Source organism: Osmerus eperlanus, chromosome 3 (genome assembly GCF_963692335.1).
Source record: "Osmerus eperlanus chromosome 3, fOsmEpe2.1, whole genome shotgun sequence".
Classification (NCBI taxonomy): domain Eukaryota; kingdom Metazoa; phylum Chordata; class Actinopteri; order Osmeriformes; family Osmeridae; genus Osmerus; species Osmerus eperlanus.
The window spans coordinates 8,834,578-8,851,887 of NC_085020.1; the positions used below are offsets into that span (position 1 = coordinate 8,834,578).

At 47.2% G+C, this 17,310-nt stretch overlaps 1 protein-coding gene across 3 annotated transcripts; it reads left to right on the top strand.

Moving 5' to 3' along the window:
* The first annotated feature begins 1,361 nt into the window (after positions 1–1,361).
* LOC134017427 (dehydrogenase/reductase SDR family member on chromosome X-like) lies at positions 1,362–11,559 on the top strand. 3 transcript variants are annotated; one of them, XM_062457027.1, is made up of 7 exons: positions 1,362–1,598; positions 2,065–2,172; positions 3,040–3,108; positions 6,782–6,883; positions 6,970–7,177; positions 7,348–7,555; positions 8,895–11,559. In XM_062457027.1, exons 1-7 carry the CDS (start codon positions 1,499–1,501, stop codon positions 9,096–9,098), a joined length of 999 nt encoding a protein of 332 aa, XP_062313011.1. In that variant the 5' UTR covers positions 1,362–1,498; the 3' UTR covers positions 9,099–11,559. The 3 variants fall into 3 exon arrangements, with proteins under 3 accessions (XP_062313011.1, XP_062313012.1, XP_062313010.1); XM_062457028.1 differs by lacking the exon at positions 1,362–1,598 and adding an exon at positions 1,599–1,652; XM_062457026.1 differs by lacking the exons at positions 1,362–1,598; positions 2,065–2,172; positions 3,040–3,108 and adding an exon at positions 6,319–6,695.
* Positions 11,560–17,310: the final 5,751 nt, after the last annotated feature.

The following is a 17,310-nucleotide window of genomic DNA, read 5'->3' on the forward strand; positions in this document are numbered from 1 at the left end:
ATAAATAAAGTCTTACTTACTTACTTACTCTTCCTGTCCAGTGACCAGGAAGCTGCTGATGAAAACTGCCATAGAGGCCTGGCAGAAAAAAGGCTGTCTGTCATATTTGACGGGGCTGAGTTTCAATCCTGTCTGCCTCAGAGTAGACACCTTCCCATTCTGCCGGGCTCCATGTCCCCTGTGCTTACAATCAGATTATGCAACGTGTGAAACTCCCAACGCAGCCATCAGAGACGAGACATGAGATTTGATCTGTCACAGAGCAGAACTATCAGGATTCCCAACAGTCTAATGTTTCGAGTTATTATTTATACACGGCTGTATAAGTGTATAAGGTGGAGTGTGTGCATATGTGTGTGTGTGTGTGTGTGTGGGGGGGGGGGGGGATGTGTGCTATGTCTCTTCGCTGTCCCATCATCCTAAATAATCCTGTTGTCATGCGTGAGATGCGATTTTTCACTAAACAATAGCGGAGGAGCCGTGCCTCAATGACCTGTAGAACCCTCGACCTCACAGCCCTCAGCACACACACACACGCACACACACACACACACACACACACATTGAGACCTTAAAGCCATATAGGATCCTGGAGTCAATCTGTAAGATCTGTAGGTTTGTATTTCCCGAGAACCCAAGGTGGAGGGTATAGCTCGGTGGTTAGAGCATTTGCATGCAGGTCAAGAGGTTGCAGGAGGTGGCAGGTTCACATTCCCCCCTCTACTGTCCGTTGCATTGGATGAAAGTGTCTGCTTAATGAATTCCATTTCATTCCCAGAAAAGAAAGTGTAAATTTGCAAACACCGTAGATGGTTGTTTTTCACTTGGTTTTTGCATCTGACGACCTTGGTGAAACCAGCCCTTGGTTCCAGAGAGGTGTTGGTGCTGTACTGCAAGAGTTTGGTAGAGAAAAAGAGGTTAACAGGTTTGGTGGAGTGGATATTTTGTCAGTGATCGATCCAAGAGTGTAATTAGTGCGTGTTTTGGTGATGGGAACCTTTTCACACTTTACATAAGTCCCCTCCAGTGCAAATCCAACTGCACACTTCACAACTTCCCTCAGAGGTTAAGACACTCCGTCAACTGAAAAACACAATATATACTATCTCATAAAACACTATCATTCATGCATGCCACACAAATCAGACAAGAAATCCCACTAACTTGCCATCTGAATTTTGGACAGTTTTAAGCAAATGACGACTAAATATGTGTCTAAATTATAGTTCATTCATCAGGACTCTTTACGGTTGGGCAGATTTGTGGACCAAAAAAATAGCTTTTCTCTAATATGATTAATCAATGCAGCTTTCATCGGGACCACTGTGCGCATCCCCTAGGAAAGGAGACAAGGAGGCGAAGGCAACTATTGCAACAGGGCAACTGACGCGCCGCGAACGGGGAAGTGGCTGCGGTTCGTTAAGCTTGAACGCTCGTCTATGCTTTATTGTCCTGCGATTGATCAAGAGACCGGAGGAACACACACACAATATCTAAAATGTCTCTCCTTGCGTATATTCTACCGATAATCAGGATTTATCTGGTCGGTTTGAAGGTTCTACTATGTCAAATGTTTAGCAGTCCTTTCACGTTGCCAGGTTGGTTCAGAGCTCATCCCGCATGCGATGATGAACGATTAGGTTAGACGAAAGGTAGCCAATAGCTATGCATATATCATGTTGGAACATGTGGGGTTATCTAAAAGGAGATATATTACGCATTTTTGTACAGAGAACATGATTTAATACGGCCAAAGTTTACACCACCGCAGCTGCCTCGCTGTCTTGCTGTATAGTATTGACAGCGTGTTCTCAGGCAGACTAAAACTGCGTGCAGTCTGCGCAGTCCAACCAGCATGATAGTTTCATGAATATCTTATTCCAGGATCTGTTTTCCTTTGGGATGTAGCTATTACAAAATACTTCCCAAACTAATGGTGGAAGGTTTTTATTATTATCAACACTTCGTATTATCATAGAATATATAAGGCCACCAGAGAGTAGTAAAAATAGTAGATGATGTGCCAATGTTTAACATCCCTCTTCCTCTTTCTTCTTCTATCAGTGATGCCCAATCAACATGGCAGGGTTGCCATAGTGACTGGAGGAGCCAGAGGGATTGGCTATGAGATTGCTAGACACATGGCCAGCCTGGGGGCGCATGTTATCATAGGTACAGTATTTACCACAACACCTGGGACTGTCACTCACAACACATTTTATGACAGACCTGTGTGAGAATAGTGAGAATTCAGGATGTAAAATCACTCTATGGTTTTCTTGGTTGCAGTCCAGGTGTGAGTAATGTCTTAAGACTTATGCTGCATAGTCAGTCTTGTTCTGTTTGTTGAGGCACCAATGTATTGTTATAGTGAATTAATTAGGTTGTGTGTTTACTACCCACCCCTAGCCCAAAATATGCAAATAAAAAAATAGGCAAATTATTTCCTGAGGGCAAAGTTTTAATCATCGGTGTTTCTGACAAAAACCTTTATCCTGGAGCGTACTGTATGTGGAGTTGGAGTGTGTATGTGCAGAGGATTGTGTGCGTATACATATTAGCCTTCTGGCCCTCAGTCACACTGCATTCGTTATGAACAGGGAGTGTAGATATTCCTTCAGTTCTGCATCACTGAAACAGGCTAAATGTTGCTGTGCCCTTGAAAAGGCCTACATGATAATCCAAGATTAGTGTGTGTGGGCCGTGGCTTGTCTCTCTGCGTTTCCTGTCTCTGCATCTCTGATATGAACTGCTTTTGGTTGTTTGTTTACCAGCAGGAGATAGCAGTCGATTTTTCTGCCTGCGTCCTCCACCCCTCCATCTCCCTCTCTCTCCCTCTTTCCCTCTCTCTCCCTCTTTCCCTCTCTCTCCCTCTTTCCCTCTCTCTCCCTCTTTCTCTCATTCTCCTTCTCCATCTCTTGTTGTTACTCTACAAGTATAGGCTGCTGAATATGCACTCAGAGACTAAAATGATCAACGCTCCCCCGCCCCGCCCCGCCCCCCCCCCCCTCCACACACACACTCATCCCTCTCTCCCAGGTGGGAAGGATGAGCAAGAGGGCCTGTCCGCTTTGAGGAGGATTTCTAAGGAGAACACAGAGGCCAAAGGTAATTGTTTGCAATTGTGGCAAAACATGCACCACGCACACACTCGATGGGGATAACTGACTTGTTGGGTTGTTATGGGAGTGTCGGAAATGTGCTCGAGTTGCCGAAAGATGAAGGGCAGAGTGGCATTAGTTGGTCCCTGTGGGTGGTCAGAACATTATTTACCACACACGCATACACTCACGCACGCACAGTCGGACCTGCTGACTGTGTGCCGGCAGTGTAGTGCTTTCGGCTTCATGTCCACCACAGAGAGCGAATGGCAATCGTGTCACTAATGAGGTTGACACGTCAAGTTGCTGTTGATCTACTGGGCTCTAGACCAGCCTGGGACAGAGGGAGAGGAGAGTTGAAGAGAGGAGAGGATATGAGAGGAGAGGAAAGGAAAGAAGGGGGGGGGGAGAAGGTAGGAGACGAGGAGAGAGAAAAAGACAAGCGAACCAGAGCTCCGGCGCTGTGGAGAGAGCGCCAGGTTGGGCTAGCGTTCGGTTTAGAGGGTGTCATTGAAGTTGATTTCCTGGCTGGAACTGTTGTGAAATTGATTACTCTTTAGTAATTGGCAGGCATTGAAGTGCAGGGGACAAGGGGGTGTCCGCAAGATGGCATGCGTTTGGAATGAGAATGGGATGTGTGTGTGTGTGTGTGTATGTGTGAGTGTGCACATCTGAATGACAATGGGATACAGACTCATTAGTATGTCAGGCATGATCTTCAAACATCTCTCTCCAAACATCCTTCGGCTTCTCAACAGAACCAGAGAGAGAGAGAGAGAAAGAAAGAGAGAGGGAGAGGGGGGGGGGATGAGAAATAGACAGAGAGCTTTAAAACAAAGGCTGGGAGAATCAAGGTGAATGCGTGTGTGTGTTTGGAGCAGGAAACGGTGAATACCAATGCAGTCTGACATCAGATTATCCTGTTAAACATGCTAGGCATCAATAGTCAACTTGAAAGGGTCAGGCCTGTTTGTAGGGTTACATGCACGAGTGTGTGAGAGAGTGTGTTGTTTGTTTGTTTGTTAGTTTCCCCAAAGGCATTTTGCTCCAGAGGGTGAAGTGTCTGTAGGCCTATAACATTAGCGGGAAAAACGGATACCCTAATGAGTTGTGACTGGAGGCGAGTTTATTCAATGGGACTTTGACTATTTGGGTACAGACGCAACAGTTGTCTCTCTCTCTCTGTCACGCACACAGATACACACAAACGTCACCTCTGCGAAGCCGTACACTAAACTGACATGTCTGTCTCATGCGTTTAGTTGTGCGGTAACCTCCACAAAAGTACTTTGCCTGAAACCACAAGCCTGAATTATGAGTGGGAAATGGTATGGATTAGGTGTGTGAAAGTGCAGTGGGCTTTGTGTGTGTGTGTGTGTGTGCGTGCGTAACTGTTCTGTGAAACCAGGGACAAGGCCGTCGGTGGGGTAACGGTGCCCTTCACATGTCCTTTTGTTGTTGTCAGTGTGTCTGCCGTTCTTCCTCTCAGACTGGAGTTCTCAGTAACACTAAAGCGCTCCCCCACTGAGCGTGCTGCCCCGTTTTAATGATCTCGTTAGATAGTGATTTTTTATTAACTCCAGCAAGATTGATTAAGACTTGTGCCAGGGTTCTCTGTGAGGCCATGTTTATCACAGACATGGCCTTGTGTGTGTGGGTGTGTTTATACTCTATGTATGAGTCATCCAATTCATCGGAGTGTGTCAGTGCTGATGATAAACTAGAACTATACACAGTAAAACTGTCATATTTGATGAAGAGCTGCTGTGCGTGTGTGGGAGAGAGAGAGATGTCAAACTAAAGAAGACTTAGCCTCGTTAGCAAAAAAGAATCTTCTAGGTAAATGATGCCCTTCTCACACTGGAAAGCTGCCCAGTTCTATTCAAACCACTGTGTTTTATTAGCCTTAACTGGAATAGACGAGATACTATGATTACCCAATCGACTCCTCCGTGAGGTGAAGCTGGGCCTTCTCTATCACATGTCAACATGTCATTAAAACTGGGGCAAGCGAATGCTGTCTCCCACGCACCCCTATATGGTGCAGAAACCACTCCATTTATTTCCATGACACACATTTTCTTTTTCTGTGAAGTCAGAGCGAATCACAGAATGGGGTTGCTGTGATGTAATGGCTACACCCTCCCCCCCATCTCGGCACTATCGTACCACTCACAAATCAATGTGTGTGTCTGTGTGTGTCTGTCTGTGTGTGGTGTGTGTCTGTGTGTGTGTGTGTGTGTGTGTGTGAGGGCCCTGGGGAGAGAAACGGAGGACACGATGTGACTGGAGAGACAGCAGAGATGGCGGGGTTGGGGGAGGGCTGATGGGGAGGACAACCGAGGGATGACTGGCAGGTCTGGAGATAATGCTCCTTATCAGCCGGCTATCTCTCAGACGGCTGTGGTCTGAGCCGGACGCAGGCTCCCGGGCGGCTCTCCGTTACCTGCCCGTCCCTGACCTAGCCTCCTCTCCTCTTCCTGTCTGCAGGGTGGCTGTCCTCCACTTGACCTTCTCCCCACCGTGTCTGTCTCCCTTCATCTCCCTCAAGTGCCCCCTCCCCCCCCCCCCCCCCATCTCCCCTTCTGCCAACGGTCTGTCCCTTCCTCTAACTTCCACTTGTCCCTGTATCACTCCCACCTCTGCTCCTCAACCTTAGGCCTGTTTGTCCTTGTTGGTCCCCCTGGAGGCTGGTCCTGTTCGGATCCGAGCAGGCCAGTGATTCCGAGGGCCTTGCGCTAAACTCACAGTGGGATGGGCCTGACATACAGTACTCACCCCCGCGCCAGGCATAGCCTGACACACTGTCTGGAACTTAATACACCATTCCACACACAGCGGGGTTAACAGGTCAGCATATCCCACTCTCCTCGGTGATTACCTCCCGTCTGTATCTGCAGATCAAACCAAAGCGGCGGCTCCTTCCTGTTCCGTCTTATCCTCCATGACCCTGTACCCAGTGAGGAGAGAGAGCAGAGGGGAAGGTATTATATATGTGTGTCAGAGAGGAGCCAGGCAGCACCAGCACACAGAACTCCATGTAGGATATTAATACACACTCGGGCTGCTTTGATGTTCCGGCATCGCCATGGCTAGCAGAAATAATCCTGTTACAATAGCGTTGATCAGTGTGTGTGTGTGTGTGTGTGTGTGCGTGGATGTGTGTTTGTGTGTGTGTGTCTTGTAGGGTTTTGGAGTGCCGTGTCGTAGTGTGTTCTTCTGACTTTGTTCCTGTCTCTTCCTGCTCCAGCACCACAGAGCAAATGCTGGCAGAGGCCAGGCTCCTAATGAAACAGCCTTGATAGAGGGGCATGGTGAACATGGCTCCTGACAGTGGCCCTTCTAACAGGCCTTGGCCACTGCAACTGTCCCTACTACACGTCTCATTAGATGGTCGGGGTACAGTGTTTCTCAACCGGTCTAACCTACGTCTCTGCTCGCCTGTTCTCTCTGCTCTGCTGTTACTTTGTACCGTATGTAGTTCAGGCGATGGGAAGTACCTTCTGCTGTACAGAGGATTGTGGGTCAGAATAACGAGACAAATATTCGGGCTCACATACTGCAAAAGGCAACTGGATGCAGTTGGACATCCTGGTATTTTTGGCACACCGCATTTCACGTACTTTGTATTGGGACACACCTGTTGTTAAACAAACCCTGTCGTGTGTGTGTGTTCCCAGTGGAGTTTGAGGTGCTTGACCTCGCCTCGCTGCAGTCAGTCCGACGATTTGTTGAGACCTTCAAGGGGCGGGACCTGCGCCTGCATATCCTGGTCAACAATGGTGAGTGAATCAACCAAGCACGATCAGTGCATTGTTTTGCCCTGATCCTGTTTATCAAACCCTTTGTTGTGTGTGTGTGTGTGTAGCTGCCGTCATGTTCGTGTCTGAGGGCTGTACAAAAGAGGGTTTTGAGCAGCACTTTGGGGTCAACTACCTTGGACACTTCCTGTTGACCTTGCTGCTCCTGGACATCCTGAGGCACTCTGGGAAGTGCGGTTCCAGCGCGCGTGTGGTCAACGTCTCCTCGTCTGCTCACCGTGCTGGAGAGATCAAACTCCACGATCTGCAGAGCAGGTAGAAACCAGCACACACACACACAGAAACAGACTTGGACTCAGGTTCAAGCTCGGACTCATGACCACTGACATATGACACAACGGTAGCTGTGCATTCAAACCAGTCAGGAGGCGTAAGATGAACAATGCTCAGTCCTTTGGTTTTCTCCTCCCCTTTCCTCTCCTCAGAAAGTGCTATTCTCCCCATGCCGCCTACTGCCAAAGTAAGCTGGCGCTCCTCTTATTCTCGTCCCACCTACAACTGGTGCTGGCGAGCGGAGGGTTCCCAGTGAGCTCCTGTGCGGTGGACCCTGGCATGGTGGACACAGCCCTGTACCGCCACCTCCCTGTGCCTCTCCGCCTGGCACAGCGAGCCGCAGCTCGTCTGTTCTTCAGGGTAAAGATCTCCCGCTGTTCCGACTAAGTACTCATAATATTAGCACAGCCAGTTTAAGACGTGCATAAATCATCAAGCTCACGCACAGATAAACTCCTAACCCCCCCCCCCCCCCCTTATACACACACACACACACTGTGCATACTCTGTGAACACTCTCGATACATGAGGCTTTTCTCTGAGCATTAGCTCCATGCTGAGAATGAGCAAGAGTCTGTTTAGTGCAGAGCGGAGCGGAGCTCGATTATTTCTGAATATTTGTTGCATATCTTAAAGCTTTGGCCTGGGGGCGGTGTTCATTTCTGTAAGATGAGATAGAAGGAGACGGGTGTGTGTGTGTGTTTGTGTGTGTGTTTATGAGCATGTGGAAGTTTGTGAGTTTAATCATTAGAGGCAGTCGCCTCCAAACACAATCTTTCTGGGTCATTTTCCCCACAACTATCACACAAACACACCATTAATCACATGCTCGGCCATAGAAAACAAAACACACATTAACACACACACCATGTGCACAAGCACATTGACTAATTTAAGATTAACTACACACCCCAATTTCAGCCTTATCCTGCTCCTTCATAAAAAATAAAATGCTTTCCTTTTGAGTCTTTCTCAAATGCTCGAAGTGATACAAAAACACAGCCAATAAGCATACACAACCCTTCCATGTGATGTGTTAGAGAAGCTTGGAAAGGCACTCATACAACAGTTTTTTTCACCTTTTAAGGGCAAAAAGGGACTGTATTTATCACCAAATGATAGCACATTTATGAGTATTAACCATTGGGGTTTAACAAAAGAAAATCCAAAAAATGGCTGTGCTCTACCATGACCAGTTCCACCCAGTCTATTCATAAAATCCGTGTGTTGATCTACTGGGATCATTATCAATGAGGGGAGCAGCTGTAATGACAGGCAGAAAGTGTGGGTCCTTGTCTGTGGCACACACACACACAAAACATCCCTCTGGCTGCTGTGAGCCCCTGCTGTTTTACTGCTCAATGCATCCTGCCCCTGTCTAAACACACACACACCAGACACACACACACACACACACACAGGGATATGGGTCTTCGCCACAGTCTTCTCTTTTCACCTGTACTCAGTAGGAGCTGCTTTTGAAGGCAAAAATACACAACACAAATCTGATCTCCCCATCTCTCTTTGAACATAGCTTCGGGTCTCTTTCATGCACAGACACGCACATACAGATTGGAAAGCATGTACAAATTACAGACTGTTGCCACAACTAGGCTAGGACTGGCTCTAGAAAAAGCACTGGAACTCAAACATATATACGATATATTTATTTGTGATGGCGTGTGTTGTGTTTCCTTAGACCCCATCAGAGGGTGCGTCCACGGTGCTGTACAGTGCTCTGTCCCCCTCCCTGGAAGGAGATGGCGGGGGCTACTGGGCTAATGGACGCAGGGAGATGACATCACACCCCGCGACCCACGACCCCCAGCTCCAGCTTCGTCTGTGGGATGCCAGCCTGAAGCTAGTGGGCCTAAACGCTAGCAGGTTAACAACGCTGGGTTAACCCCAGGACTAACTTTTGGACAGAAGACTTATCTTGGACTATCTTGGATAAACCCTCTCCTCCTCTACTCATCCTTCCCTCCTTCCCTCCCTCTATCCTGGCCTCCACTCGTCCCTCTTCTCCTCCGGTCCTTTTCTCGTGTCATATCTGGCCATTATCTTTGTGTTTGACAATCCTTCCTCCAAAACTGGATACGGAACTGACGGTGGAGGATGGCCCCCCCGTCCTTCTCTGAGATCTTTGTGAAAAGAAAAGAATGGACCCCTCTCTCGCTGGCATTGTGAACACACACACACCTGTCCAAGCCGTGAGTGCGCTGGGCTTCTTCGCAAGGGTGTGTGCGCTGATCCAATCTTTTCCTAAGCGGGAAAACCGCCGTCTCTCCAATCGGAGAACGCGACTCCTCCCTGGTGTGATGTCATCCGGACGTGTCCGTGAGTGTCGCTGTGTTCTCCGTGTCGTCGGTTTCGTCGATGTTGCCCGAAGCGTTGCGCTTTCTTCAGTGTCTCCGTGTGATCTTTCTCAGAGCAGCTTTCAAGTTGGTTTCTCTCTGTCCTGTGCCGTGCTCTCTGATGCTCTCTGGTTAGACGAAAGGAAAGATTGAAGTAACAGCACATGTATCCACTTTCATTGTGTTCTCTCAATCGGCCTCTCTCAGTCGGCCTCTCTAAGTGTACATTGTGTGTGTTTTACTCTTTATCAGTGTTTGTCCTTATTGTGTTTTTTTTTATGCACAAGATAAATTGTAAATGTATTGATAGCACAACAACACACTCTGACTGGTGAGCTGTGAGTGAGAGTTGGAGAATATTCCGTATGTGTGTTTGAGTATCTGAGCTCTGATTGGTTCTCTGCTGCTCATTCATTTTGGCCCAGCTCCCAGTGCATTGTGAGATTGTGATTTCCCAGCGGTGAGAATCAGAATCCATGTGCAGAATAAAGACAAAGGCAAACACCAACAACGCACACAAGCAAACACACACACACAAACAATACCAACGACATATCCAATCATGGGCTTATCTCAACAAGCACACCAAAACCAAAAAATACACACACCACCATCCCATCCACACTGTGATGTACCTAAACACTCTGAAAATAACAGCCTTATCTGAAGCAAAGCTTTTTGGTTTTGGATAGGCATACAGCCTTCGCAAACATACTCATGCGGACATTTACTCACATTTATACGGTTCACTAACCCTAACCTTTCACTGTGAAGATTGTTGGCTGTGTACTGCTGAGAGCATTATGGCTCGTGCTACTGTATCATGTGTTTCCTAGACGGAGGTATTACCGAGCTAGGTGGCAGATGATGCAGTACTGCCCTGAGATGACGATGCAGTGTTCTAGATGCCACATAACTCCCTCACTTTCTTCCATCGCGGAGGTCAGAGAATCTGGGACGGCGGATCTCAAGAACACTTCATCTGCTGTGTGTGACCGATGGTCCGTTTAAAGCCGTGAAATCACTGTGACGGATAGGCAAGCTCTGACTTCATTATATGTGCCAAACACACGCCTACGCTCACACATGCACACACCTCACATATCGATGAAACTAACATCCTGTTCAAAGCTCGCCCCCTCTGACCGTCGAACCATGTCATAAAAACAAGCTCAATCTCAAGCTCAAATACTAGCTCGAAAACACTGACATGCAAAGGCTTTTCTCTAATCTTCAATTTGTTCACTTTGTTTTTCTTCCGAGCACAAGGTTTATGTCTTCCAAAGATACTGTCTGTGAGAATAGAATCTAACTGTGTTTGTTGGTAAGTTGCTGGGCTGCTTTAAGCACCAAGCCTTCAGCGTCAATCGAGTGAGATCTGGAAAGACAGACAGACAGACAGGGTGTGATGCTCTGGTCCTATGAATACTCTAGGATTGCATTTCTATTAAATGTTCCAATCCCAGTCTATTTGAGTCTGATTGTGTACAGAGTATCTATAAACAGAAAGGAGGTCAGAGGAACGAAACACCCAGGTCCAGATGGATAAGAGGTGTTTGTTCTTAAAAGGTTCAGCTGTTCCAGTGGTGGAATTGACACCAAAAACAATGTTATTTGTCTTCCTTTACTCTGACTTAATACAACCGCCTTTCATTCTGCATGGAAGTCGCATAGGAACATACCTAAAGAATTTTGCATCAGATTGAAACATTTATGAGGGAAGGATGTCTGAAATGTGTAAAAAATAGATTTTATTGGTTGAAAACAATGTTGCTTTGCTGTGCCTGAATCTGTCCCAAGATATTTAACTGTGATTTTTAATTCACTTTACAGTCTGAAGAGTAAAAACTATGATATGTCTCGTCCTTTGTTACATCGTTGTCAATTTTATTGAATTCTCTGGAACGATGAGAGTTGTAGGCTGTTGCAGTATTCTGTGTGTGATTGTGACATTCAGGACACCTCCTTTTCTAACACCCAAAGCCTCTCAATAAACATATCATTGTGCCACTCCTGCTTCATCCTTTACACGTGTGTGTGTGTGTGTATGTGTGTTTTGTGTGGGCAGACGGTGTGTGTATGTCAGGCTGTCTGATGACGATGTTCAACATCAGGGACGACCTGGGGCAGTGTCTGAACTCTGGGTCTCAAACCTTCGACTCTACATCAAGGGTCTACCAGTTAAACCGCATCCACTCAAAAAGGGCTTCAACGAATCTCCTTTTCTCTGTATTTCCCCCCCCCCCATCTCTCCACCCCCTCCTCCCCTCTCCGCCTCCATCCCTGTCTTTCACACTCGCACAGATACTCCCAGGCGCACAGCCAAGCCACGTCCTCGTGAAGATCTCTCATTTAGACACACATAATGGTCTGGCGCGGCGAGGGCTCGTGTTTCCCTGAGCATTGTGAGCGTCTCTGAGAGGTCTCACTGACGTCCCCGCCTTCCGCGTCTTCGGTTTACCCATTCATCACAGAGCCTCTCCTGAGTGGTTCTCATAACACGGTATTGGCACAATCAATTAGCCTCTCCCCTTTCAAATTAATTAACGTTTCCCCCTCCATAATCACAAACAATACTTAGTCATTAGAAAACCATTAGAGCAGCCTCTCTAAGAGTGACACGCAGCGACGTGCCTGTAACAGGCAGATCTCCTTGCTAGGACGTTGTGTTCCTTCACTGAGGTGACTGAGAAGCTAAGGAGCTGCAGATAGCTAAACAGCAGTCCTCTCTTCGGTTTACAATCTCAGACCGCAGCTCCAAACCAAAGGCTATCTCAAATCCTTTTAGATACTTGTGACAGGTGTCATTCGGTTTTGGAACTATTTCATTGGTTCTTCTGTGGTAGGCAGGCTCAAATACAGAGAAATCCAGGTCTGGTTCACGTCTTTGATCTCAGGGGCTAAACCTGGCTTCATTTTTTTCGTGCTTGGCTCTGGTCTTTGATTAGCTTGTCGTTAATCTTGCGCGCTGAATGATTAGACAGCAGTCACAGGCGAGGTTGAGTGATACATTGGCCCTGTCATGCTGATAGATGAGCTCTCCTCACGCCCGATGGGTGGGTGTCTGTGCTTGAGTGTGTGCGCAGGATATTCAGAAAGAAAGGAATAAACAAAGAAAATAGGATGTTTTGACTTGACTCGTGGCAAGGGACTTATGTGCCTCTCTCTTGTCAAGGTCATGAAAAAAATGGCTGTGTGTAAATATGAGGTAGTGGACCTGGAAATGAAATGTTTTCCTGGTCTTCCTCCTTCCCTCTGCCTCCCCACAGACACACACTCACAAACACCGGATCCACCATCGACGAGTCAGGTGCTGTTCCATTTCAGCTACACTCTGCCAAACACACAAATTAGAAAACATCTGAAAGTATGTCAGCCTTAAGAAGTAAAAAATACCAAAAAATGGGCAACCAACTGTGAAGAAACAGATCACAGTGGGAGCTCATATTTCTATTCATTTGTGCGGTAAATGGTTTATTTGTTACTTAGGTGTCGGATTTTCTATTTTCAACCATTCCTAAAGTACCATTTAAAACCAATTATTATACCTTGATTTGCAATGGGTTTGCTAATCGTATTATTCATTTATTTCTAGGTTTGCAGAAGATGCTTCATTATGGTGGTTTGTCACAGCTGCGTTGAAGAGGGGAACCTTGTCACGAAGGGTGATTTTTGTTTGCTGTGGTGAGAATAGGAGAGAAAACGGCTTCAAGGATTCAAGGAAAAACAGGAATCAAATCTGGGATTAGAAAATGAGCTGTCAGCTGCTAAACAAGATTCATATATTCTGCAGTCACAAAGATGAGCTGGTACCAGACAACATTTATCTCAGGCAACAGGGGAGGATTTTGCCTGGTCTCCACAAACACACACACACACACACACACACATTCATGTGCATTCTGAGGCCTCACTCTCAGGCATGACAGCCTCTAGGCCACACAGCCTCTAGGCCACACAGCCTCTAGGCCACACAGCCTCTAGGCCACACAGTTTTACTCCACCCCATCAGAGAGAACAGGAGATGCTCTCTGCTTCGGACGAGGAGGCAAAATAACAGCTGGAAAAAAGAGACTGAGGAGAGGAGGGGAAGAATATGAAAATGGTGTCACCTCAGTGTGTGGTGGAACATTCGGACTCTCACTGCCTGACAGTCACGCCTTATAAATGACAACCCGTGGCCGCTATCATCTTCCCTCTGAAAACCACAGCTACCGCCCACGTGCCGGTGGAAACCAACATTTTCTTTCTCGGCACCGTAACCTGAAGGTACCCATCAATTTCTCTTTCAAATCTAGATGTGATCGAACACTTCCTCCACATACTAAATCACGTCACATCAATTGATTTTTTTTCATGACTTGAGCTTTGTTCAGAGCTGTCCAAAATAGACACGATAAAATAACCCAGCTAAAGCTCCAAAAGCAGAAGTCATTTATGAACCCAGGGTGGGATCTGCCTGACATCAGCAATGTGCAGGCTCACTGTAATCTCCCTGATGTTGGCGGACTCTCAGATCCCCTCAATAGATGTTGATGGGGGTCAGATGGCTGAGCGGTTAGGGAGTTGGGCTATTAATCAAAAGGTTGTTGGTTCGATTCCTGGCCGTGCCACAATGACGTTGTGTCCTTGGGCAAGGCACTTCACCCTACTTGCCTCGGGCGAATGTCCCTGTACTTACTGTAAGTCGCTCTGGATAAGAGCGTCTGCTAAATGACTAAATGTAAATGTAATGATACTCTCCATATTTAAGAGTCTTACGAAGAAAAACTACCCAAAGAAGATGCTGACAGGTGGAACTGAAATCTGAAGTCGAAAATCGCCCTGCCGCTGAGATTCAGCGTCCCACGTGTGCCTCAGATGCACCTCGCACGCTTCACGTGTACTGCTTCCTCACTGTTTCATCCCTGACAGCATCCATACACTCCATTTCAGTTATAATGGAGTGGCACTGATCGGGAGAGAGAGAGAAAGAAAGAAAGAGAAAGAGAAGGGAGACTGAAAGGGGAAAGAAAAAAAATGATGGTTCTTTAGGGGAGTCGGAGATGAGTCGGAGATGAGAGGAGTGGAGGGTCATATTGGAGTGTACTCCATTAGCGGAGCACTCAGCATGTTGGGGAAAGCTCCATCTGCCCTGAGCTACTGGTCAATATACCTGCACCACCACTGCTCGAACACACACACACACAAAACGACTCAATTTACACACACAAACATTGACTGGAAAGACTGGAAAATTGAGCACTTGCACACCTGTGGTGAAATGCACAATCCTTTTTAGACACGACAGACAGTGCACAGAGATGGTGCGTGGTCTGTTTAACTGAGGCCTGAGCCCGTATCATACCTATCTGTGTGGTGGGGAGGTGTGTGTGTGTGCGTGTGTGTGTGGGGAGGGGTACTGATATGAAGGACATGATGTCTCTGTTAGTGTGTGTGTTCCACGCTCGTTCTCGTTGTCGTCCGAAACGGATGAAAGGCGACGCATTGAGACGTCATGTTTTGATTCGGGTGTGTGTGTGTCTGCGCCCAGGGGACATTTGTCTTCGTCCCACAAGGTTATCTGAGACTCTGCTGTCTGTCACATGTCACTGTGAATGAGTGGACCTACTGCTGATACAGAGCTCAGATACACACACACACTCACACACTCACACACACGCAGGCTTCCACATAAACAATAGATTGTTGATGCCATTGGCTCTAGCTCATTTTAGCTTGGCCACAAGCTGCCAGACTGATGGATACAAGGATCTGCGTGTACATGAGTAGTGGTGTGTGTGTGTGTGTGTGTGCGGGTGTGTGTCAGTCGAGCACCCTGCAGTGCAGTAATGAGAGAAATTCTTCCAACAGATGCCGAAGCAGGGCGAGGTCCGGGCAGGTTAAACTGGAGAGTCTGTACAGTATTCAAAGTATAAATACAGTAAATACTGTGTACTGTGTATATACTGGCTATGTAGTTGGCGTGGCCTGTTTAGCTGCTAGTGACAAATGATCTTCCAACTTGAACAGAAACAGAAGCTGAGCGGTGAGGGAATCGGGCTAGTAATCCGAAGGTTGCCAGTTCGATTCCCGGCCGTGCCAACTGACGTTGTGTCCTTGGGCAAGGCACTTCACCCTACTTGCCTCGGGGGAATGTCTCTGTACTTACTGTAAGTCGCTCTGGATAAAAGCGTCTGCTAAATGACTAAATGTAAATGTAAAGGAAGAGTAATGAAGCCGACAGATACTCGGAGAAGCAGGGAGAGGGACTGTGGGTGTAGCTTCTTAACTGGCAGATAATGAACTTTAGAGCGTGCAACCAGACAGAATCGAGGAGAATGATTCTATTCCGTTTTGATCAAATAGAATAAAGTGCATACATATACATGAGGCCCCTCAGCACGTCTGGTCTGCTGGTCCTTGTCTCTGTGCCGGTGGACTAGATCCTGGTTAAAATTCCTCTCCAGCCCACATTGCATTTCCTCTGTGAGGTGGAGTGCCAATTATTATGGTAATGAATGAAACAGAAATCAGATAAGGAACCCCTCTGCATGTGTAAGAAAGACGCTTTTCACATTTCACACACACACACACACACACTGAATTTCAAGGAAAAAACGGAATTTCTATTTCATGTGCTTACTCTTTCTCATTTTCCACATTTTGTGTGTGCATGTGTGTATGTGTGCGTGTTTGTGTGTGATTGGACATTTGTCCTGGAGTCTGAGGACATTCTGTCTTAATACACTGCATCATGTAGACTGGAGGGTCACAACCTCAATGGCTGTACCTTGAATGCTAAACAAACAGATACACAGACTATGGATTTAACCTTCCACACTCTCTGTTCGTGAAGAGCTGAAATGTCAGGAGCGACATTGTTTATCGGAACAAAATGTGACTGAGATTCCTCGCCTTGCTATGCCTGTTCCACTAAGTTAATCATGTTATGAATGCGTGTACCTTTCCCCAGTGGAGTATTTTAACCTTGAAACGGGTCCGCAGCACAGATCCCTCGTGAATTTCGATTTCGAGAAAAACGTGGGAGTGCGCTCGTCTTTAGCACTGTGGTCTGCATCCCGTATTTGTGGATGGGTGCGACTACACGGGTGTGTTTTTATGCTTGTGTGCATGTCTGTGAAAAGTACAGCATCTCCCTCACAACTCCCCCCCATCCCTGTAGAGGCTGGGGCAATAACAAGCCCAGTCACTAACTCACCATAACGTCTGTGTGACTCATGTAGATAGTATTTTTGAAATGCTAATGAGCTCCAGATTATTTGCGGGCCCGGAAGAGAGCGAGGGAGCAGCCCGGAAAGATAGTCTCCATCTTCAAACCGCCGAGCGCTGAGTCGTACCGCTGGTGACAGCAAAGTCGGAGCATGTGCTGAATGAAGGAGACATTTACATAATCTGGGCACTAATGGGAGACTTCTGGAGATCTCCACATTTCATGTCTTTATGGCATTGGGAGATGAGTCATGCAGAGAGAAAGGGAGGGAGAGCGGGAGAGAGGGAGTTGGAATGACGGAGAGAACCGGCGGTAGATTCAGCTGTGCAGGACAGTGGTCACCGTGCCACACATCTTCCAGTCCTCCTGTCACTTCAGCCTGAGCATGTCAATCAGTGCCAGTCACGCCCAGATGTCCTCCTTCCTCTCCCATTCCCTCTCTCCCCCTGCCACCACTTCTCGCCGACCCCATCCCTCTCCCACTCACTCTCTTCTCCCACTCTATTTCCTCTTTCACCTTGCTCCCTCCTATTCCTCCTCTCCTCCCC

Bases quoted from the DNA above. Each gene is read 5' to 3' on its own strand.
- LOC134017427 (XM_062457026.1), top strand. From the start codon at position 6,413: ATGGTGAACATGGCTCCTGACAGTGGCCCTTCTAACAGGCCTTGGCCA. The intron at 6,696-6,781 runs GTATTTTTGGCA...GTGTGTTCCCAG, and splicing joins GGATGCAGTTGGACATCCTG to TGGAGTTTGAGGTGCTTGAC. The intron at 7,556-8,894 runs GTAAAGATCTCC...GTGTTTCCTTAG, and splicing joins CAGCTCGTCTGTTCTTCAGG to ACCCCATCAGAGGGTGCGTC.